This window comes from Emys orbicularis, chromosome 2 (genome assembly GCF_028017835.1).
Source record: "Emys orbicularis isolate rEmyOrb1 chromosome 2, rEmyOrb1.hap1, whole genome shotgun sequence".
NCBI lineage: Eukaryota > Metazoa > Chordata > Testudines > Emydidae > Emys > Emys orbicularis.
The window spans coordinates 2,315,916-2,339,102 of record NC_088684.1 but is presented as its reverse complement, the minus strand read 5'-3'; the positions used below and the strand labels follow the sequence as shown (position 1 = coordinate 2,339,102).

At 57.5% G+C, this 23,187-nt stretch overlaps 1 protein-coding gene across 1 annotated transcript; it reads right to left on the bottom strand.

The window, feature by feature from the left end:
* Window positions 1-2,125: 2,125 nt before the first annotated feature.
* Window positions 2,126-20,841, bottom strand: LOC135874699 (TBC1 domain family member 20-like). The gene is made up of 8 exons (XM_065399610.1): window positions 20,766-20,841; window positions 14,046-14,234; window positions 12,603-12,683; window positions 10,850-11,036; window positions 5,146-5,247; window positions 4,147-4,288; window positions 3,205-3,389; window positions 2,126-2,375 (listed from the first exon to the last, which is right to left on the bottom strand). Exons 1-8 carry the CDS (start codon window positions 20,839-20,841, stop codon window positions 2,126-2,128), a joined length of 1,212 nt encoding a protein of 403 aa, XP_065255682.1.
* Between the last annotated feature and the right edge of the window lie 2,346 nt (window positions 20,842-23,187).

Genomic DNA, 23,187 nt, shown 5'->3' with positions numbered 1-23,187 from the left:
GCGACCCCTGCCAGGACCAGGGCAAATGCTCCCCTGGCACAGCTGTGTCCCACTGGGTGCTGAGACCCCCTGCTCCCCCCCCCCCCCCCCCCGCTCACACACTGCTCCAGCCCTGCTCGGGGCGGTCATGAGCTGAGCTGTCTGCCCTGCCTCGCTCCTCCCCAGCAGGCAGCAGGACGGTGAGGGGCAGATGGGGGGAGCGGCGCACAGGGCTGGGCCTCGCAGGCAGTGCTGGGGGGCAGGCGAGCTCCGGGCTGCCTGAGCACCATTACAGCCGGCCTGGCCGGGGCTAGGAAAGCTCCTGCGTGGGTGGGGTGGGGCTTCCAGCACGGCTCCAACAGGATCAGTCCAGCCCAGGAAGCCCCTCGTTTCCCTGGTGAGGCTGGTGCAGGAGGGGCTGCAGTGGTGGAACGGTGACGGCTGCTTCGGGCCGGCCCCCAGCGGTGCCTGTGAAGTACCCTACACCAGTGGCACAGGCTCTCCAGGCACCGAGCACCACAACCCCAGCATGATCCAGCACCACGCAGGGCCTGGCTTCACAACTCCACCCAAAACGCCATGGGAGAAGCAGTGAGCTTCAGCCAGCAGGGACTGTATCCACCCCAGCCAGCCAGCCAGCCACTTGGCGCCCGTCCCCCAGCCCAGCTCTTCCTTGCCCGCCCAGGGGCAGCTCCCAGGAGGCAGGCAACTCGGCCCTGTCAGTGCCGGGCACCCAAAGCTGCCATTGACTGCACCGGCGGGTGGGGGTGTTGCTCAACCCCCAGGAAATCAACCCTGGGGGGCTCACACTGCACTCCCCTAACCCAAGCACCCACAGACGCTGGCCTCTCTCTGGCTCTGCCCAGCCGCAGAGGCCATGAGGAGACAGCAGAACCCAGCCCTCCCGCACCCTCGCCCCCTGCTCTAACCATTGGAACTGCTTCCCTCAGCTCCCCTTCCCCCCAGCCAGTGAGACACAGGGGGCCAGGCTCACGCACTTTATTCACACCCGTACCCAGTGCTCCGGGGGCTGTGCCTTTCCCAGGCAGCAGCCTGCCTGCCCTGCAGCGGGGGGAGCCCAGCCGACCCCACTTGCTGCTGCCACCTCTTGGGACTCGCAGGGGGAGGCAGGCGCCACTGGCTGCTTTCCCAGCGCTGGGGGAAGGGACGGCTGATGTGCTGCACTGGCTTTACGTGGAAGAAATAAAGTTGAAGCCCTGAGAAAAGGGCCTGTCCCAGACTCTGGGCCCGGTGTCTCTCCATCCTGGGCTGAGGGGCCGGGCTGGCAGGGCCAAGGCGAGAGCGGAGGGTGGGCACAGAGGAGATGCCAGAAGGACCCTGGGTGCTACGGAGGCAGGAGAGAAGCAGCGATGTAGGCGAGGCCTCTCTCCCCTGGCGCAGCCTGCATGGGGCGCCCTTCCTCACTGCTTTCCAGGCTCTGCTCATGCCTGCAGCCTGTGCGCCCTCACTCCAGTGATCCCTGCCTTCCGCCATTCCTGCCACGCTGCCCCGGCCTGCAGCACCCCCCCCCCCTGCCGCCGCCACTCTGCTGGGACAGCGCTTCCCGCAGTGGCCCCAGCCGCTCGCACCATCCTGCCTGGCCTCTCCGGGTGAGGGCAGCTCTCTTCCTGTGTCCTGTGCACAAACACGCAGGCAGCTGGTGCTTAGCAAACACCTACCCCCTGGGCAGCAGGACGGCCTGCAGGAGCACAGCCCCACGGGGCAGAGGCTGGGGAAAGGGACCTAGGAAAGCTCTCTGGGGTCGTCAGGGGGGCTGGGGATTAGTGCTCTATTCCCCTGAAAGCGCCCTGCGGTCACCGTTCTACACTTCCACCTGAGAGCCGGGGTGGGGCCTGCCCCAGCCATGGGAGAGAGCCAGCGTTCGAGTCCCGGCTCTCGCCCGGGGTGTAAGCCCAGCCCTGCCCCCTCCAGGCCACGAGTGGCTCAGGCAGCAGCAGGAAAGGCCTGTCCCAGTTCGGTGCCACTGTGGCGGTGCTTGGGCTACTGGCCGCTCTGAGCTGGGCGCAGCCTGTCTGAGCTCGGCTGCCCAGCCTTTGACAGTCCAATAAAGGAAGTCGGAGGAGGCCCGAGGCCCGCGGCTCCGTGGCCCGCGCCGGCCACAGGGTCCTGGCTGGCTTGCCGGGCGCTAGAAGAGCTGCAGTAAGAACTCCGGTGCCCACTCCAGGGCAGTCTGTGTGACGGCCAGAGCCGCTGCCCCCAGCGTGGCTGAAATCCCCCACACGGCTGCTTTCACCAGCGGGCTGTGCCCGGCCGTGGGCAGGAGAGCAGTGGCTTCGGCGTGGGCGCTGTCCTGCTGCCGCTGTCTGCGCAGCACGGCGTCCGGGCGCTGGTGGGAGGTGGCCAGCTGGAAGGCAGTGAAGGAGCCTATGGAGATGCTGGGAAGAGACGGGGAGGGAGCTGGTTAGCGCAGGGGTGACATGCAGGGCTGGCCAGGGCGCTCCCCACCTAATGCCGAGATGCGCAGCCTGCACAGGTCCCAGCATGCAGCTCTCTTCCTGGCTGGCCAGGCCGCGCTGCACGGGGAGACCCGTCCTCCTCGGCTGCACTGCCACGTTAAGAGAAGGCAGGGGGGCATCTCTGAGCGCAACCCCCCGGCTTCTGGCTGTTGGCCAGGGCAGCCGTCGGCTCTGCCGAGCTGAACACCCTGGATGGGAGGGAATCGGACCGGCTTCAATGTCCGCCATTACGTCGCCGCCTAGGGGCCGGAGACCCACAGAAAAGCCATTCGCGCCAGTCCTCCCACAGCCAGGGCCCTTCAGCTCTGGCAGTACCAGCCTGTGCCGTGGTCTGGGAGCCTCTCAGCCCCAGGGCTGCATGCGGGGGGTTGGCTCACCGCCGGCCTGCCAGACACCACGAGCTAAGAGGGGTGCCCAGTCCCCCCACGCCCCACCTGCTGCAGCTGCCAGCATGCCTGAGAGCTCGGCCAGACCGCCTGGTTTTCTCGCTGCTCCAAGGGCAGAGGGAAATCGACAAGGAGTTTGGGAACCCTGGCCCCTGGCAGCGGGGATGGTCGGGGGGGGGGGGGGGGGCAGCCAGCCAGCCCTGCAGCAGCTACATGAGCAATGGAAGGGAAGAGTTGCACCTTTAACCAGACACTCCTGCCAGGGTCCCGGGCAACCCCACGCCTGGGAGACCATTGGGGGCCGGGTGCACACCCAGCCACAATTCACCTCCCCCTCCCCCCGCAGCCCTGTCCTCCCTCACCTCTTGTGGTGCTGCAGAGCCGCCTGCTTTGCCAGCTCGGCATGCGGGTGACGCTGGAAGAGCCGGAGGGCCCGGGAGATGAGGCTCTCGTACGGAAGGTTCTGGGGGATTTGGGACAGAAGCTGGTGGACGCTGGGCATGTCGCAGTCACACGCCAGCACCTCCTCCTCCCGGTGCAGGACGATCTGCAGGGAGAGCGCGTCATTGTCCCATGGGACATGTGCGGCTTCCCAGCATGGCCACGGGGCTGGAGCCTTTGCAATAACCCACATCTCCCAGCCCCGACAAGGGCTCTCCTTGGGCTGCCCCTGCCACGCCCCCGTCACATGGTTCACGATCCATCACCTTACCACGCCACTGACAAAACAGCCACCTCTGGGGTGGAGCACAGCAGCTGTTAAACAGTGAACAGGGACAGCACACACCAGCTTGAGACAGGCAGTAAAAGAGAACCCCGTGACCAGCTGGGAGCCACAGAACACAGTCACCCTCCTGGGAGTTGGGCAGGGACTCCAGGTTAAACAACTCGACTGACTAAAGCTGCCAGAGGATCATCAATGGCCCGGACTAGAGGCACAGGACCTGGCACCGCACTGGGCTGGCTCCCCCCCTGAGTCACCCCCCCCCCAGCAACTCAGAGCTCTCCCAGCCAGCTGCTGACCCGTCCCAGCGGGCTTAGCTTGTGAGATGGGCCAGGGGACAGAGCTGTGCTCGCCGGCCTGTGTTCGAGGGACAATGGGCCCTTCTGCCTTTGGAAGAGATGGAGGCAGGCTGGCGGCCGGTCACCTTCCCCTGCTAAGCCCCCCATGGAAGCGGGGTGCAAGGGGACAGGGCTCCCTCCCAATTCCACTCCCCTGGCTCCCCAGGCAGGCAGGCAGGCAGGCCGGGGCTGGGGGCACCGCTCCGTGGGGCACCGGGGCTGAGGACTGCAGTCGGACGTACCACGGCAGCAAAGTAGACAGGCATGAGCGGGTGCGAGGCCAGGAAGAAGTCGTAGAGGCGCAGGATGTGGGGGAAGCTGGTGAGGACGTGGCCGTACCACGTGATGAGCCAGCTCAGGGCAAAGATGGTCCCCACCTCCGCTCTGCAGACACGGGAGAGAGGCTCCTGCTCAGGCGCTGCCCGTCTCCATCCTGCCAATACCCACCCCCAGGGTTGCCCCTGCCCCCCAACCCCACCCCGCAGTCCCCCACCTCGTCCCCTGCCCCGCAGCGCCCCACCCCTGCCCGCCAACTCGCAGCCCCCACCCCGTTCCCCAACCCCTACCTGCATCCCCGTGTCCCCCAACCCCGCCCCACAACCCCCCACCCCATCCCCCAACCTCTACCCGCAGTCCCCCACTGCCCACCAACCCGCAGCCTCCACTCCATTCCCAAACCACTACCCACAGCCCCCCACCCCTGCCCGCCAACCTGCAGCCCCCACTGTCCCCCAACCCCTACCCACATCCCCCAATCCTGCCCCGCAGCCCCCCACCCCGTCCCCCAACCTCTACCCGCAGTCCCCCGCTCCCCAATCCCGCCCCACAGCCCACCAACCTGCAGCCCCCCCTCCATCCCCCAACCACTACCCACAGCCCCATGCCGCCCAACCCCGTCACACAGTTCCCCATCCCCCAATCTCAACCCACAGCCCCTCGCCCCAACCCCAACCCGCAGCCCCTCGCCCCCCAATCCCGCCCCACAGCCCCACCCTCCAATCCTGAGCCACAGCCCCCCTGCCCCTGCAGCCCCAGACTCCTCCCCCACACCCAACCAGCTCTGTTGATGCCTCCCAACCTGCAGGGCCCAACCCAATTTTTTCCATCCTGGGCACATCTTGGTGTGTGTATGGGGGGCCCTCTGGGCAGGTCAGTCATGGAGCTGCTGGGCCTGGGAAGGAGGCAGCGTTGAATGGCGCACATCCCCCCGCCCACCCCCAGCCCAGCATCGCGACTGGTACCTCAGCATGAAGTCATGGAGGCGGAGGCTCTCCCGCTGCAGGATGGGCATGAGATAGTTCAGGATGTGCTTGGTGCTGTCCATTGTGGGGTCCATGAAGTCCCTGCGGACGGGGAGAGGTTAGAGGAGGGCGTCTCCAGCGAGTCACAAGGAGCACAGACGGGCGTGATCACTGCGCTCTCACCCAATGCATGCTGGGGCTGGGAGCCTCCCCACCCCCCCGCGCTGTATTACAGGCCGGGTGGATACAAGTCAATGATTTAAAAAAAAAAAAATCAAACAAGACATGCGATGGAACTCAGTAGTGGACTGTTTTGAGCACTATATCAAGAACTGACCTAATCTGATGACAGTTTGTGAACAAAATCGTGAAAAAATAGATGGCACTGTCACAGCCAAAGTTCTCAACATTGGGCTTAAGAGAAATGTTGAACACATGCTGAGTACCCTGAAGCCTATTTCTGTAGCCTTGAACAAAATGCAGGGAAATAGCTGTTTTATTGCTGACGCTGTTGAAATCTTAACGAGAGAAATATGCAATGACAGAGTTGCATTACAAGCATTAAAAAAACAAATGGGACAAGCACTATCTCCAGCTCATTTTCTTGCAAATATTCTCAATACTCGGTACCAGGGTCAAACCTTAACTGAGGAGTTGGCTATGACATGGACATCCATCAATCATTCCTCCAGAATGCCAACTATAATAAACTTCAGAGCTAAGAGTGAACCATTCAAGAAATATATGTTTGCTGATGTTTTAAAGAAAGGCCTGGTGTACACTGTGGGGGTGGGGGTGGGGATTCCGATGTAAGATACGCGACTTTAGCTACGGGAATAGCGTAGCTGAAGTCAACATATCTTATTTCGACTTACCTCCCATCCTCACAGCGCGGGATCGACGGCCGTGGCTCCCCCGTCGACTCCGCTACCGCCGCTCGCCCTGGTGGAGTTCCGGAGTCGACGGGAGTGCATTCGGGGATTGATATATCGCGTCTAGACGAGACGCGATATATTGATCCCCGATAAATAGATCGCTACCCGCCGATCCGGCGGGTAGTCTGGACGTACTCAAAGTCACACCAGTGAACTGGTGGAAGTCACTTAAGCACTTGGATTCAGAGACTGTTGAAGTGATAATCTCACTTTTAACAGCAGTAGCTTCTTCTGCCGGTGTAGAAAGAATATTTTCTTCCTTTGGACTAATTCATTCCAAATTGAGAAATTGTTTGGGACCGAAAAAGCAGAAAAGCTTGTTTTTCTTTTCCAGATTATGAACAAACAGGAAAATGAAGGTGAAGACGACAGAGTTAGCGGCAGAAGCCAATATTTTAAGTTTCTCATGTTGATCTGTCTGACACAGTCGATTTAATTTTAGGATTTTTTTTTTTAATATTTCATTTAACTATTTTAGTTACAAACTATTTTAATAAAAACAAACCTGATTTTAAAAAACTTGAATGTTTAACGAAATACAAAAATTCATATTTTTTGTATGTTTCACACATACAGAATGGGAAGAGACTGTCTAGGAAGGAGTACGGCAGAAAGGGATCTAGGGGTTATAGTGGACCACAAGCTAAATATGAGTCAACAGTGTGATGCTGTTGCAAAAAAAGCAAACATGATTCTGGGATGTATTAACAGGTGTGTTGTGAGCAAGACACGAGAAGTCATTCTTCCGCTCTACTCTGCTCTGGTTAGGCCTCAGCTGGAGTATTGTGTCCAGTTCTGGGCACCGCATTTCAAGAAAGATGTGGAGAAATTGGAAAGGGTCCAGAGAAGAGCAACAAGAATGATTAAAGGTCTTGAGAACATGACCTATGAAGGAAGGCTGAAAGAAGTGGGTTTGTTTAGTTTGGAAAAGAGAAGACTGAGAGGGGACATGATAGCAGTTTTCAGGTATCTAAAAGGGTGTCATAAGGAGGAGGGAGAAAACTTGTTCACCTTAGCCTCTGAGGATAGAACAAGAAGCAATGGGCTTAAACTGCAGCAAGGGAGGTCTAGGTTGGACATTAGGAAAAAGTTCCTAACTGTCAGGGTGGTTAAACACTGGAATAAATTGCCTAGGGAGGTTGTGGAATCTCCATCTCTGGAGATATTTAAGAGTAGGTTAGATAAATGTCTATCAGGGATGGTCTAGACAGTATTTGGTCCTGCCATGCGGGCAGGGGACTGGACTCGATGACCTCTCGAGGTCCCTTCCAGTCCTAGAATCTATGAATCTATGAAACTGGCCTAATCTGATGACAGTTTGTGAACAAAATCGTGAAAAAATAGATGGCACTGTCACAGCCAAAGTTCTCAACATTGGGCTTAAGAGAAATGTTGAACACATGCTAAGTACCCTGAAGCCTATTTCTGTAGCCTTGAACAAAATGCAGGGAAATAGCTGTTTTATTGCTGATGCTGTTGAAATCTGGAAGGAACCGAGTGAGATCTTAACAAGAGAAATATGCAATGACAGAGTTACATTACAAGCATTAAAAAAAACAAATGGGACAAGCACCATCTCCAGCTCATTTTCTTGCAAATATTCTCAATACTTGGTGCCGGGGTCAAACCTTAACTGGTGAAGAAGAGGAGTTGGCTATGACATGGACATAGGGTGACAAGATAGCAAGTTTGAAAAATCGGGACAGGGGGTGGGGGGTAATAGGAGCCTATATTAGAAAAAAAAATACCCCAAAATCGGGACATCTGGTCACCCTACATGGACATCCAGCAATCCTCCCTCCAGAATGCCACCTATAATAAACTTCAGCGTTAAGAGTGAACCATTCAAGAAATATATGTTTGCTGATGATGTTTTAAAGAAAGTCACACCAGTGAACTGGTTGAAGTCACTTATGCACTTGGATTCAGAGACTGTTGAAGTGATAATCTCACTTTTAACAGCAGTAGCTTCTTGTGCCGGTGTAGAAAAAATATTTTCTTCCTTTGGACTAATTCATTCCAAATTGAGAAATCGTTTGGGACCTGAAAAAGCAGGAAAGCTTGTTTTTCTTTTCCAGATTATGAACAAACAGGAAAATGAAGGTGAAGACGACTGAGTTAGCTGCAGAAGCCAATAGTTTAAATTTCTCACCTTGACGTGGCTGACATAGACAATTTAATTTTTGTTTTTTAAAAAAAATTTCACAACTATTTTAGTTCAAAACTATTTTAACAAAAACAAACCTGATTTTAAAAAAACTTGAATGTTTAACTAAATTCAAACATTCATATGCTTGTTTTGTTAAAATATTATATTTGCTGTTGAAGAAAAAAATCCAGAATACATAACGTTGTTGTTTTAGTTAAATAAAACAATTTCAATGTCCGTCTGGTGATGTTCTCCTCCTAATCCAGCATGGCAAGAAAATCCTCCAAGTATTAATGACTAACCTGTTGAATTGGAGAGAGTTCACCTCCCAATGACTTCATAAATATCTGCTTCAATTACCTTTGGTAAATGAAATAACCAAACAAACATTCATTTTCTGATATAGCTGTAAAACTAATCTGAAAAGTTTTCAAAATAAATCACTTCTAAAAACAAAACCTACATCTATCTCTGAGTTGTGAAGAATATGTATTAAGGTTATAACAACCAACAAGAATGCACTTTTATGTTGAAATCCATGATTAAATCGATTCTTTCAGACTAGTGATTTTAATCAAATCCAAACTGCTTATAATGAAACAAACGAAGGTTTATTTAGGAAAGAACAGAGATCCAACTAAGAACACGAGAGAGTGATGGAAACAAACAGTGACTGTACAGAACCAAACCACAAAACGCGCATGTGGGTCTGTACTTATCAACAGTTACCTTTCCTACCTGACACAATAGTCTGCTCCCGCCCCCCAAAGTTGAGTCAGTCGCAGAGTTAGCTGGCTTCCCGGGAACCAGCAGCCAAACATTCACAAAAACACCCCTGCTCCACAAGATGTTTCCTCAGGGAATTAATCCAGATGCCCTCCCCCCACTCTGTGTTACAGTGACAGTCTGTTGTCTCTACTCACAGAGGGCGATCCTGATCCTTTTTTACCTCCAAGTAGTTTCGATTGTTTGCAGTCGTCTCGGAGGGTTTCCATCGATTAGCCTTGCTCCATCCCAAGGCTGACAACTGAGCCTTGCAGTACATCACCAGCTAACCAGGGAGCGGTGACAACTCCCTCCTGCTTGAGTGGGCCGTCACCAAGACACATTATCCCCTGGTGACTAACTTCTTCTCCAAGCTCATAAAGCATACTGTCAATATAGTTACATTAGTCCCTAAGTATTACTCGTACATACACCTCACAAGGGTTATGAGGCTTGGTAAGTAACAAGCTTGCCGTAGATACCTTGCACGTTACCCCTCAGGGATAAATACCCTGCCAGACGTGTGTTTGGTATAGCGAGTTTGTCAGGCCTGAGAAGAAACTCATTTGGAAAGAAAAGGGGACCCTTTGCCGCGGGTCACAGAGGTCTCAAATAAAAGCCACTGCCGCACCGGTCATCAATATCATTGCACAATGCATGCACAGATGCTGTTCTTAAGGGCTGTGTCTAGGGCCTCGCCACTGGCAAAGGGGAAAAGCAGGTTTTCTGTCCGACAAGAAATGTTTTTCTAGCTGGCTGTTTACACGTACATTAAGCAGTGTCTGGTTCACAGTGGGTCTCACCTCATCGAGCCGAGCCGAATGCAGGACCGAGAAAACTTCAGAAAGAGAAAAGTAATAGGAGGAAGCAAGTGGCAGGAGGAAGCAAGTGGCACCTATTTTCATTCCCTCTGGGGCGCCCGGCATTGGCCACTGCCAGAAGACAGGATACTGGGCTGGATGGACCTTTGGTCTGACCCAGTCTGGCCGTTCTTATGTTCTTATCTTAAGGTGCACCTCGAAGCTTTGCTCTCTAGGACATTTGGGGGACAAAGATGACACCCTGGCATCCTTCGCCTGGGAAGTAAATGGACAGCAATTTGCTTCATGACAGCGGGGTCTCAACCAGGCCTGGCTGAAAACGCTGGAGAGACTCTTGGGCGAGAGAAGCTGCTGTAGACAGGAGGGTAACCTGGTAGCTAAGTGCAGTCTCTAGGAACTGTGCTGTGATTTTGTTTTTCATGCAACCGTTTGTTTCCAATATTCTTATTCGCTGCCCCCGGCATCTCTGTCTTTGATGACAAACTTACTCTCGTTTTCACTCTAAACATATCCAGGTGCTGCGTGCTAAGCACAGTGCTGGCCCCCAGCTGAGCTGTACCAGCTGGTGAGTTCTGTGCGCGCAAGAGGGCTGCGAGTGCCCAGTGGCTCAGGGGAGGGACGCTCCGAGGACTCGGGGCTTGGCGGGTGCCTATGGCTCCCTGCACGGAGGGACCGGGGCCTGCAGAGGCCTGGCAGGCAGTGCTTGTGCTGCCAGAGGCTGGTGGTTTCAGGGAGCTGACTCCCAGCAGGCACAGACAAGACTTCGTCACACTAAAGGCAAGCAGTGGTGAGGGGCCTGAGAACGCCACGGTGCCGTAGATTCCAGGCCAGGTCTCTCAAGTGCCAGACTAATACCCCAGTGGTTAGTGCTCTGTAATGCAATGCAGGAGACCCTGGCTTGAAGCCCTCCAGGGCCGCAGGGGACCCCGGCTGGCACAGTGCCCTGCAGTGCCAGCACTGATTCCCAGGCCTAGGCACAGGCCGGCCAAGGGGACGTCCCACCCCCCTCCAAGGCGGCTCCGTTGGCCTGGTACCTGAGATGGTGGGTGGAGAGTTTCTCCAGCAGTGCGCTGCCCATGCGCTCACCCACCACCAGCAGGAGCGTAACGGCGATGTCGTGGTAGCCCTGGTAGTAGTGCAGCTCGGGGTGCGCCCTCAGGATGTGCAGGATGAGGTCAATGAGTTGCTCCTGCAGGACCTGGCGCTGCTCGGCCCGCATGCCTGCGCAGAGACAGAGGGTCAGAGCCCCAGGGCACCGCGCAGTGCAAGCACCCTGCTCCGGCGCCTCCCACAGAGCCGGCCCCCACTGGAGCCTCCGGCTCCCCCACCCTGGCTCTGCTTGGGCAGGGGTGTGATGGGAAGACTGTCAGACAGGAGGCCCCTGCAGCGTTCCCTTGGCCTGACCACAGACCCCTCTAATCCCCTCTGGCAGTTGGTCCCAGCGAGGCCCTCCTGGCCGAGCGTGCTGTGCCTCGGGCCCGGTACCCGGGCTCCGTGAGCTGCCCTGTCCCAGCTGTCTTGGCGGATCCCAAGCGGAGACGTGGTCTCTGCTGCAGCTGGGCCTGCTTCCTTTGAGGATTAGCACCAAGGCCATGAACTAGAGCAGCCAGCAGCCCCCAGAGAGCCAGGAGCACAGCAGACCGGAACCAGTAATTAGGAGCTGGGGGGCCCTGTATCGTCCCTCCCCATCCTGCTGAGCCAGCCAGTCCCACATCCAAGCCCTGGCTTATGGAGAAGAGGCGGAGAGGCCTGGGGTGGCCAGCGAGCCCCAGTGCAGGGTGCACGTGGGGAGGGAGCGTGATCGCTGCATTTGGTGTTGTGAGTTTGTCAGGTCTGAGAAGAGAACTGTTAGCAAAGAACAGGGCCCCTTCGCTCTTCCAGCCTGACACGCGCATGGAGCTTCCTCACCAAACCTTCTTCAGCCGAGCAGCCCCTACTGGCCCCATGAAGCTGGGTGAGACTGGTGCCCCACCAACCCTCCCCAAATGTCCCAGCACCTGGCTGGGCAGATTCACCCCCAGAGACAGCAGGGGAGCGACGGGGAGGGGAGGGAATGAATCTCTAGGCAGGGGGTGTGGGTAGGGGGCTGCTCCAGCCAGACGCTCAGGTGGGGGCTGGGTTAGCGGAAGTTCTAAGGCAGGACTACGGAGGGGGAGCAGGGGATCCAGTGAGGGGTACAGGTACCTTCCGAGGCAGGCAGCTCCCCTCCGGCACCAGCTCTGCGCGGCAGAGCCAGGAACAGGCAGGACAGAAAGAAAACACAGTTACCAGGGAGCCGGAGGCAGGCCGGGCTCTGTCCGGTGAGGAGGGGCACGTGCCGATCAGCGGAGCCGAGTCTAGCCTCAGGAGCCTGTGGGGAACCCTGGGCCCTACCTGACTCTAGCAAGGGGGACCACTTAACCCTTCCCTGGCCACTGTGAGCTGAGAGCAACAGCCCAAGGCAGGAATGAGGGCACGGCCCCTGGGTACACCCCACCCCCTTACAAAGCTACCCGACCCCATCTCTCACACCCCTGGGCAAGAGGTGGCCTTGGGTCTCCGTCCCAGCAGGGGGGCCTCTGGGGAGGGGGGAACAAACACCCCTTCTCCCCTCAAATCCTCCTTTCCCCCAGCAACTCCAGCCACCCTCCCCAACAGTTCCCGTGGGAGGAAGGTGAGGCCATCAGGCCCCTGCCATCCAATCCCAGCACACAGCAAAGCTCTCCCCAGCTGCCACTTCAGCCCAAGAAGGGCCTCTGTGGGAACCTCGCTGCCCACGGGCGCGCCCGGCACCAGGGCACGTCTCACCTTGGGGGAAGCGGCGTGTGGAGCGGCTCACGTCCAGCTGCACTTGGGTGTAGTCCTTGTGGTTCTGGCGGACAGCCCTGCCTGGGGGGAGAGGCCAGCGGGGTCAGGGGCACCCTCAGGGCTAGCAGCGATCCTCACTCCTCGAGGAGCTGCCCGGCTGACATGGGGGGCTGCAGCGTGGACCCCAACTCAGACCCAAGCTCCGCACAGAGCAGGACGATAGCAGAGGCAGCCCCTCCTCCCCACTGCCCCGTATCCCTCCTTGGGTCAGCCTGGCATCGGGGAGGTGAGAGCTTGGGGAGCCTGTCTGAGCCTTTGCCCTCTAGGCCAGGATCGCTTGGTTAGGCACGTCTCCCAGCCACACGGCCCCAGCTCAGTGCCCCCCAGCCAGCTCTGATCTCCTGCTCAGTGGAGGGCTGGTACCCATACAGCTCTGGCAGCAGTTCCAGTGTCACAGTGGCAGGGAGTGTTTTGTGCTGGCTGCCCATCACCCTGGCCCCAGGGCACGCCACAGAGATGAGGACTGGTGCCAGCTACAGTAGTGGGCAGAGCACACAGCCAGAGCTAACAGGGCAGACATTAACCCCAGCTTTGATCTCGGCTTGGGCAAGTCTCTGGCCCGGTCCCCGTGTTCCCCAGGCATTAGTCCGTCTCCTGGCTCAGGGTCTGCAGAATGGGGGTCACAGCTCCACACCCAGGGTGGCGAGAATCAGTCAGCGCCCCACCCCGTCAGTCTCAGGGGCCGCTAAGCCCAGCACGACTACGACAATGAACCACAGAGGGTGCTGCACACAGGGTGAGGCGCCCAGGCCCCGCTGAGCCCCTGGCAGCAGCTCCTTGCCAACACCTCTCATCCTTGCTTTGCAGCTGCTGTAAACACCTGGGAGCTCCCAAAGGGCCAGATGTTTGCAGCAGCTCGCAATATGCGAAGCAGCTACGGCAGTGACCCAAGCAGGCTACTCCAGGGGGCCTTGGCAGCCACACATATTTACACACCTTCTGGGCACACCGGCCCACAACTCCCATGTCTATCATGAGGTGCCACCCACAGGGACTACAAGCCCCAGCATGCACTGCTCTCCCGGCGTCCAAGCAGGAGGAAATGTAAGGTAAGCACTCTATGAATATGAATTAGCCCCATGGAGATCTATACGATCCCCATTACACAGGGGGTGCTGATGCGACAGCAGCAGAGGTGGAGAGAGAACCCAGGAGTCCTGGCACCTAGGTCCCCTGCTCTAACCACTAGCCTATAGTGTCTCTGCATAGACCAACCATGCAAATGAGACCCAAGCACTTCCTGCTCATGGGACAGCCAATCAGAACTCCCTCCCCACCCCCCACCCCCGGTGCCTGGAAGCCCATTAAGGCGCTGGCCAGCGCAGCAGCGAGGCCCTGGGGCACAGACGCACCCCCACACACCAGGGAGTTGAGCCCCCCTACCTGGCTTGGGAGGCAGGTTGTACACATTGACGCTAAGCAGCTTCGGCCAGACCTTCCTGCGGATCTCGTCGGTGAGCAGCCCCCCCTCGCTCACCGCTGCCCCCCGGAGGGTCTCCACGGCCACAGGGTCGCTCGTTAGGGCCTGGTGGATTAACAGCAGCTTCTGCTTCCTCTTCGACCCGAGCAGCTCTGCCAGCAGGAGAGAGATGGTCACCATCTAGGCCCTGCCCAGCTGCCCACGCTGGACCATCACCACCTGTATCCTTCTCCTGGCTTAGCCTTCACTCGAACCCCTCCCTACAGCGCCCGGCGTGGTCCTTCCCCCTCCCAGGGCTCGGGGCACTGGGCACACGCTCAGCTCTGCTACCTACCTAGGCCTGCAGACTCCCTAGGGAAGGGCCCGTGACTCCACCTGTGGGATGCACATAGGGAGGGGAGAGACAGGAAGCGGGGCAGCCAGTTTCCCCAGATTCAACTAGGATCAAGGCAAACGAAGAAGCCTGGGGAATTAGCCAAACTCCCAGCTCCTCAAGGGGGGCCAGACCAAGGGAGCAGGACGGCAGAGCTCCTGGAGAGACAGTGATTAGGTACCAGTTTGGTTTCGTCTCCCATCACAAGACCAAGCAGCCCTGCGTAGCCGTGGGCGTGGCAGGCACAGGCACCAAGTCGCGGAGCAGGGAGGGGAAGCTCCCACCTGGGACACTGGGCCCAGTTCCAGCCACCCCATTCCCAGAAAGAAAGCGACAAGCTGGAGGGAACTGGGAGAAACGAGTCACCGGAGGCTCCTTGCTGGAGAGTCTGACACGAGCAAGGCTTGGCTCAGCGACAGCTGTGGGGCCACGGGGCGGAGACGTGGACGTGAGGCCCACAGGCCTGGGGACGCTCCAGCTAGCACAGAATGCTGCAGCGTGTCTCCTCAGCGACACTGGCTACCACGAGCGCAGCAGCCCCGTCCTCCGCTAGTCTCGCAGAGAACAAAGTCTAGCTCAAAGTTCTGCACGGCCAAGCACCGGGGAGTCTGAACAGAGTCCATCGTGGACAGCTCCGGTCCTCTGGCCCCAGGGGACCTTTCTGCCACCAGGAGGCAGAGTTTTCCCAGGGGCCATCCAGACTATGCAACAGCCGCCCCAGGGACAAAGGGTCACCCCAAAGCTCGCCAGCCCTGCTCCCCCTGCCAGGCACACTCCTCCGGCCGGCCTTCTCTCACACAGACCAAGGGGGCCGCTTACAAAAACCCTCCCAAAAGGAAACACCCCACCGTGCACCCAGGTCTGCCCTGGGGCTGGGGGGAGAGAACGGACCATGCGGGACGGTGTTAGCCACGTCACCGGACACAAGACCAGAAGGTGCTCCGACTCCCAGGTGATGAGGGTGGGATAGGGCCCTACAGAGAACAGAACACATGTGGCTCCTCTACAAACCCCAAGGAGGGAGAAGGTTCATTCAGGGTGGTGCAGGGGTAGTGGATGCTGGGCCTGTCTTTAACAGCGGCTCTAACGGATGAGTTACAGACCAAAGCAGCTCTTTGCAGCACCACAGGCACTGGCTGGGACTAGAGCTCTAAGCACCCAGCTGAACACTGGGCTAGATGGGACCGCTGGGGTCTCGAGTCCAGTCCCTGCTATCGTAGGCGACCCCGCCATGTAATCCTGACAGGACAAGTTCCAACCAGCACGTCTGCAAGACAAACGCTGCCCCGCTCCTCCGATTGAGTGCAGCTGTCCAGGCATGGCCACAACAACAGAGAACCAGAGAGCCCTTGACAAAGCCCCTCACGGGAGGTTGCTATGAAAACAAAGCAGACGGGGCAAGACGCAAAATCTTGTCATGGATCAGAAACTAGCCAAGGCCAAAAACAAGGAGGAGGAGGAGGAGTACATGGGCAAAGGGTGCGTGAGCTCTCTGGGAACGGGGGTTACAGTGGACGAGAAGCTGGATATGAGTCGACAGTGTGCCCTTGTTGCCAAGAAGGCTAACGGCATTTTGGGCTGTATAAGTAGGAGCATTGCCAGCAGATCGAGGGAAGTGATTATTCCCCTCTATTCGGCATGGGTGAGGACACATCTGGAGTATTGCGTTCAGTTTTGGGCTCCACACTACAAAAGGGACGTGGACAAATTGTAGAGAGTCCAGCAGAGGGCAATGAAAATGACCGGTGGCCTTGGGCACATGATTTACGAGGAGAGGCTGAGGGAACTGGGATTATTTAGTCTGCAGAAGAGAAGAGTGAGGGGGGATTTGATAGCAGCCTTCAACTACCTGAAGGGGGGTTCCAAAGAGGATGGAGCTCAGCTGTTCTCAGTGGTGGCAGATGACAGAACAAGGAGCAATGGTCTCAAGTTGCAGTGGGGGAGGTCTAGGTTGGATATTAGGAAAAACTTTTTCACTAGGAGGGTGGTGAAGCACTGGAATGGTTACATAGGGAGGTGGTGGAATCTCCTTCCTTGGAGGTTTTTAAGGTCAGGTTTGACAAAGCCCTGGCTGGGATGATTTAGTTGGTGTTGGTCCTGCTTTGAGCAGGGGGTTGGACTAGATACCTCCTGAGGTCTCTTCCAGTCCTAATCTTCTACGAGTCTATGACCTGTGCAGCCCCATGCCAATGGGGCTCTGGCCCTGAACAGTGGTTCTGTACTGGGACCAGTATTTAATTATTCATTACACAGAAAAAAACGACATTAAAAGAATATTATTAAGGTTGCCAGATCAAGCACTCAAAAATTACAAAATGCCTTAATTCGGCCCCCTTTGTGCACATGCATTACAAGGCAGTCTTTAATTACGTGATCAGATACTAGTGATTCCTGCCTCATTCCGTGCACAGGCTGGACGATGCTCACTCACCCTCATTCTCCACTGTGCAGCCCCAGGCCTTATTCACCCCCAGGATCTGAACCCTGCTCTTGGCAGTATTCTTCATTTCCTCAGGGGCTTTTCTACAGCGCTCAGCACTATAGCCTCCGAGTGCTTCCCAAACAATTTATCTTCTCAGCACCCCTGGGAAACGAGCAGCTATCACCCCATTTTACAGATGGAGCACTGAGGCACAAAGGGATTCATTTTGGGGTGGCCAATCTGAGACACCTAGGACCTGATTCTTCAGAGCACTTAGCACCACACAGCACTTTGTATGTTCAAAGCACAGCTCAGCACTGCTGCAAACCAGCCCCCAGGGTCTCAAGTCGGGCGCCCAGAAAATGAGGCGCACACAGTTAGCGGCCACCTGTGTACAGTCTGGTTTAAGTAACTGGCCCAGCAGCACACAGCAACTCTGTGGCAAAGGCAGGGATAGAATCCAGTTCTCCAAGGCAGCATTCAATTGCCTTAGCCATGAGACCAGCTTCTCTGCCTGCAGTCCCCTGCCTCCTCCACTACACACCTTCCAATGTCTGCAACAGACGAGGCAGCTGCCTTCACCACACAGCCCTGACTGCACCCCCAGAGCAGGTCCCTCCTGTACACGGAATTGGGTGGGAGCGGGACTGAGAGCACAGAGGAGACAATCCCCCTGCTCTCAGTTGTGGTCGCTCCAGCCTCAGGGTTGGAGCATCCTCAGAGCTGATGGAATCTATTGAGCATGTGTGAACTGCAATTTCTCAAAGGCTTGTTACTTGGCCAAATGTGGACGGATTTACCTGGGGATGGCAAACGGCACCACCCTGACACAAGGGCCAGGCCCATGCCAAATTTCGAGTCCCTGCTCCAAAGCATGGAGGTGCCAGAGCTTCTCAAAGGCACGATCGCCAGGATTTTAACATGGGCAAACTGCGTTTTCCCCAGGCTCATTCTCGAAAACGGCTGACCTATTTTAGCTGAAATTTTCAAAATAAAATACTAATAATAATCAGCCTGAAGCAGACACCTGGCTTGAAAAGCTTTATCCCAACCAATTAAAGACTGGGAAAGTTATAAGCAACTGAAAACTGGGTCTTATCATGGGAAATGTCGGGCATCCATAATAATGGAGGATGCTCCGAGCCCTGCCCAGAAGATCGGGGAAAGGTGGGAGCAGGGAGTGGGTGTGAGCACAAGCAGGAAGGCTCCAGCAGGGCAGCAGGCTGCCATCCCCTGCTCAGGGATCGCTCCCTAGACGATGCCTTCCAGACGCTTAGCCCCTCTAGCCTGAGGCGCCCCAAGCCACGGGGCTCCCCGCCCTTCCCACAGGGAAAGGACCCCCCAGCTCAATGCATCTCACCTGCCTGAATTCCATCCCCTTTCTACGGACTCCACCCTGCTCCTCCCCACACTCCCTCCCTCCTTCACCCCTTGCTGGCTGCCTGCCCGAGCTAGACACACGGGACACTTTCAATCTGGCCATCCAGCTCTGGCTCTCCAGGCCCTGAGCATTTCTGTAGCTCTTCTCCAAATTGCCCGCAGCTGGCTTTCTAGGGGCCAGCGCAGAATGCACTATTCCAGGAGCAGGGGGTGTCAGGGATTCTCTCCTCCTTGCTCCAGGCAGGAGACCTCTCCATGCAATGGAGGCACCACAGATCTCATTGCAAACATCCCCCCACACCTCAGCCCTGGGGCACCTCCAGCTGAGCGCTCCAGGGCCAAGGGGAGGGAGCAGACTCGGACACAGACGTGGCAGAAAGGCGCAGAGGGTTTGGAAGCCACTACCCGCCGTTCACCGGCCGTCCATAAATCACCACTAGAAACCAGAACGTTCAGGGCTGGCGCGTCAAGGCTCTGACACCAGCCGCACGTCACCGGCACCCGCATGGGTCAGGCCCTGAGCGTCACAGCGCAGCAGACACTTCCCAGAGAGCCCCAAGAGGTCGAGGGCTCAGGGACCAGTTTATGCAGCAATATGCTTGCCCGGCTCCGCGCAGGCCTGGAGCACCCTCTGGTGCGATGGGATGCAGGGGTAGGAAGTAGAAATGCTCTATAAAGAGAAACCATCAACTCAGCACACTCCACCTGTTCTGTTGGGTGCACCCAGCTCCCCTGCCCTCCCATCGCGGGTTCTCCCAGCTGTTCCACAAAGCACCTCGTTCGTTTTTTTTCCAGCAGTGGAATTACAGCCCTGCAGAGTGTCCCGAATTCCAGGCAGCTCCCTGTCCCTCTGGCGCCGAGGAGTTAAAGTGCCCAACTGCAATCCTGAAGGTCACAGGTTCGGCTCGATCTTGCACTGAAAGGCCCCCTCCAGTTCACCCAGCTGCGACGCGGGTACCCGATCCATCAGGCTAGGGCAGTCAAAGGCGGCGGACATGTGCCGCTGGCTGTGAAATGGACAGGCCATAGGCACGTCGGCTGGATGAGCCACTGAACTCTATCGATGGCTCCACCGATGTCCACGTTCCCTCCTGCAGCTCCTGCCTGAGCCCCAAAGAGACAGGCGGGGTGCCACCACCGCTCCCTAGCCACGACCTTTCCACCTCCATCAGAGCGTAGCCAAGTAGGGAACGAGGCTGCTCCCTCACAAGACACAGCAACGAGGCCTAAACTCCCAAGCACCCGAACCCTCCTCCTCCCCACGCAGGGGGCGCGGACCCGCCCTTGCCCAAGAGCGTGGCTGGAACGTCCCAGGAGCTGCCTTGTGAACTGCCAACCAGGTTGGGAGCACGGGACATGCGACTCCGTGACCCCCTCTGCCGCTCTGCACAGCTGGCCTGAAGAGGCCTCATGGCCGGAAGGGTGAAGCGAACCTGGGGGCAGCACATTTCCCAAGCAAAGGGCAGGGGGTCAGACACAACACGCAACTGAGCGGCGGCTTTGGGAAGCCGTAGATAATATAATGCTAATTCCTAGCGCTATCATCCACAGATCTCACAGCGCTTCACCAGGTCCAGGTCACTATCCCCATTATACAGATGGGGAAACCGAGGCACAGAGCAAGGAAGTGACTTGCCCAAGGTCACCCAGCAGGGCAGTGGCAGAGAACCCAAGTCTCCTGAGTCCCCGCCCGGTGCCCTATCCACTAGGCCACCCTGCCTCCCATCGGCACAGGGCAGCCAGTCACCGGAGCCGCCTCTCGGCAGACTGCCCAGCACTGGGCTGCGCTCTGAACACAGCCCTCCGCCACCAGCGTTAGAAACCCCAGCCTGGGCCTGCCCCACGGGCCGTACCCTGCCCCCAAGCAAGGCCAGCAGCGGCGTCCAAGGAGGACGCAAGAAGCCAGTAGTGGGCGCTCATGGGACAGCCTGTCCCAGGGGAAGTGCCTCCCTAGCCCCCACCAATTAGCGCCAAATCATGCCTGTCACAGGGGGAGGGCTCTATAGCCCCCTGCAGCCCTGACAGCCCCACTGGAGAGCCCCCCTAGCACCTTCCCCCACCCCAGAGCACAGGGGGCCTCAGGGGTCAGCAACCCCAGCACTCCCCCCACCCCACAGTACGGGGGTCCCCCAGGGGTCAGTGCCCCCCAGCACCTCTCCCCACCCCACAGACTGGGGGTCACCCAGGGGTCAGCAGCCCCAGCACTCCCCCCACCCCACAGAACGGGGGTCACCCAGGGGTCAGCGACCCCAGCACCTCCCCTCACCCCACAGAACGGGGGTCCCCCAAAGGCCAGTGCCCCCCAGCACCTCCACCCACCCCAGGGCACGGGGGTCAGCACCACCCCTCACCCCACAGAATGGGGGTCCCCCAGGAGTCAGCGACCCCTAGCACCTCCCCCCACCCCACAGAACGGGGGTCACCCAGGGGTCAGCACCCCAGGGCACGGGGGTCACCCAGGGGTCAGCGCCCCCCACCCCAGGGCACGGGGGTCAGCGCCCCCCTCACCTTCCCGCCGCCTGCCCGGGGGGGGCCGCTCGGCCGAGCCGCCCCCCCGCTGCCTCGAGCCGCCACCGCCGCTCATCGCCGCGGAGCCAACTCACAGCCCCCCCTCCCAGCCGGGCGAAAGAGCCCGCCTCCCGCCGCTTCCGCCTCCTCATTGGAGCCGCCTCCGCTGCCCATTGGACAGAACCGCCGTCGCTCAAGTCCAGGAGTGGGAGGGGGAGGAGGAGGCGGGGCGCAAGGAGCGCTGGGAAATGTAGTTCCCCGGGAGCTGAGGCCCTTGGGTTGTGTTAAAGAAGGGCGTGGGCATGGACATGGGCATGGGGGGTCTGCATGGGTGAGGGTGGGGGGATGCAAGGGTGAGGGGGGATGCAGGGGTGGGGTGTGCATGGGTAAGGAGGTCTGGAGGGGTGGGGGGGTCTGGGGATGGGGGGGGTTCATGGGAAGGGTCTTGGGGGTGAGGGGAATGGGGTGGGGGATCATGTCTGGGGATGAGGGGAGGGGATGCAGGGGTGGGGGGTCTGCAGGGGTGGGGAGTACATAGGTGAGGTGGTCTGCAGACATGAGGGGGTCTGCAGGGGTGAAGGTGTGGGGAGTGCATGGGTGAAGGGGTCTGTGGGGTGAAGGGGGTGCACGGATGGGGTGGGGGCATGGGTGAGTGAGCAGAAGGAGGGGGCAGGTTCATGGGTGAGGGGGTCTGTTCAGGGTGCTCCCTATAGTTGACGTTTGGGTTTAATGATTTAGGGCCCCTATAAGTATAGAAACCTCCTGCTTCGGGGTTTAAACCAGTCTCTGGGTAGCAGAGACCAGGGTGAGATTTATGTAGGGGGCAGATTAGCCCACATCTGCTCCTGCAGGCTTCTTACACCTTCTGCTGCAGCGTCGGGCGCTGGCCCCTGCCCTGTCAGAGACAGCAGACTAGGCTAGCTGGACCTCAGGTGTGCAGCTCCTGCCTGAGTGAGCCTTGCTACGTTCCTCTGCGATGTCTGCACAATTCTAGCCCAGTGCCTGCAGTACTGCCCACTCTCAGCCTGTTAGCACACGTCTCAAAAGATTCAGTGTGTTTTCCAGCAGCACCAGCTCCCGGAGTCATGTGATTACATGAGACTCCCAGCTTTCATTTTAAAAAAAGAACAGTTTCTAGCCCTGCTAGTTGTGGAGAAAGGCTTGGAACTGTGTCGCCTAAGGGCTCACACCCGGCAGGCAGAAACCCCCCCCCGTATATTTAAGATTTCATGGTTTTTAAACTAACCCCCTGATTTGGGAGGCAAGATTTTGTAATGTCTGGCATTGGCCATACTGAGCCTCTCTGGGCCACAAATGCATCTGCAGGTTTTGTGCACTTGCCCTGCTTCGGGGTCAGGTGTATTATTTATATGGTACGAAGTGTGTGTCACCCCACCAGCGCCCTAGCACAGCACAGGCAGCAGCTAGGGGACTGCTACTCAGCCAATCACGAGCCTCAGCTTTGGTCTAAAGGCTTCCTGCAAACAAACTGAAACAACATTATAATAAGTTTACAAAGTCACTTGCAGGCAGCCTGCCCCTATCCAACTCCACCCCATTGTTGTTATAGTCTAGCAGTGCCTCCACACAGCCTGGATCAGGGCCCCGGCGTACAGACAGATGGAGGCAGTCCCTGCACTGGAGAGCCGCAAGTTTTGATATAGGCAGACCAAGGAAGGAATGTTACAGGTGGGAAACAGAGAGCCCTAAGATTAAACCATTGGCTCAAGGACAGAACAGGGATTTGAACTAAGACCTCGTCTAATGGCTTAGCCACCAGGCCAGCCACTCCATCCCCTCTTATGTGGTCTCATCCTCCTTTGCTGAGTCCTGGCTGCACTCCAGCCTGGGCGATCTTCAGGGCAGGGATTTTCTCTCTGTTCAAGGGAACAGCTGTTGCAATCCTCAGATGCATAAACCAGGGAATCTCAAGGTGGAGCAGAGAGGTTATTTTACCTCTTTATTTGGCACTGTGGGACCGCTGCTGGAATCCTGTGTCCAGTTCTGGAACCCACAGTTCAAGGAGGATGGTGCTGTTAGGCCCAAAAATATGGAGTATAGAACATTGTTTGGCCAGCTTAGTCAAAGTTAGGATAACAGTAGTTGAAGAGGGTCCCACGAAGAGCCACGAGAATGATTCCAGGATTAGAAAACCTGCCTATAAGAGTGAGAGACTCCAGGAGCTCCGTCTATTTAGCTTCACAAAGAGCAGGTGAAGGGGTGACGTGATCCCAGTCTGTGAGTATCTACCCAAGGAACAAATATTTAATAACGGGCTCTTCAATCTAGCAGAGGAAGGTTTAACAGGATCCAATGATGGGAAGCTGAAGCTAGAGAAATTCAAACTGGAAATAAGACGGACATTTTTAACCAGGAGGGTAATTAACCATTGGAACACCTCACCCAGGGTCATGGTGGATTC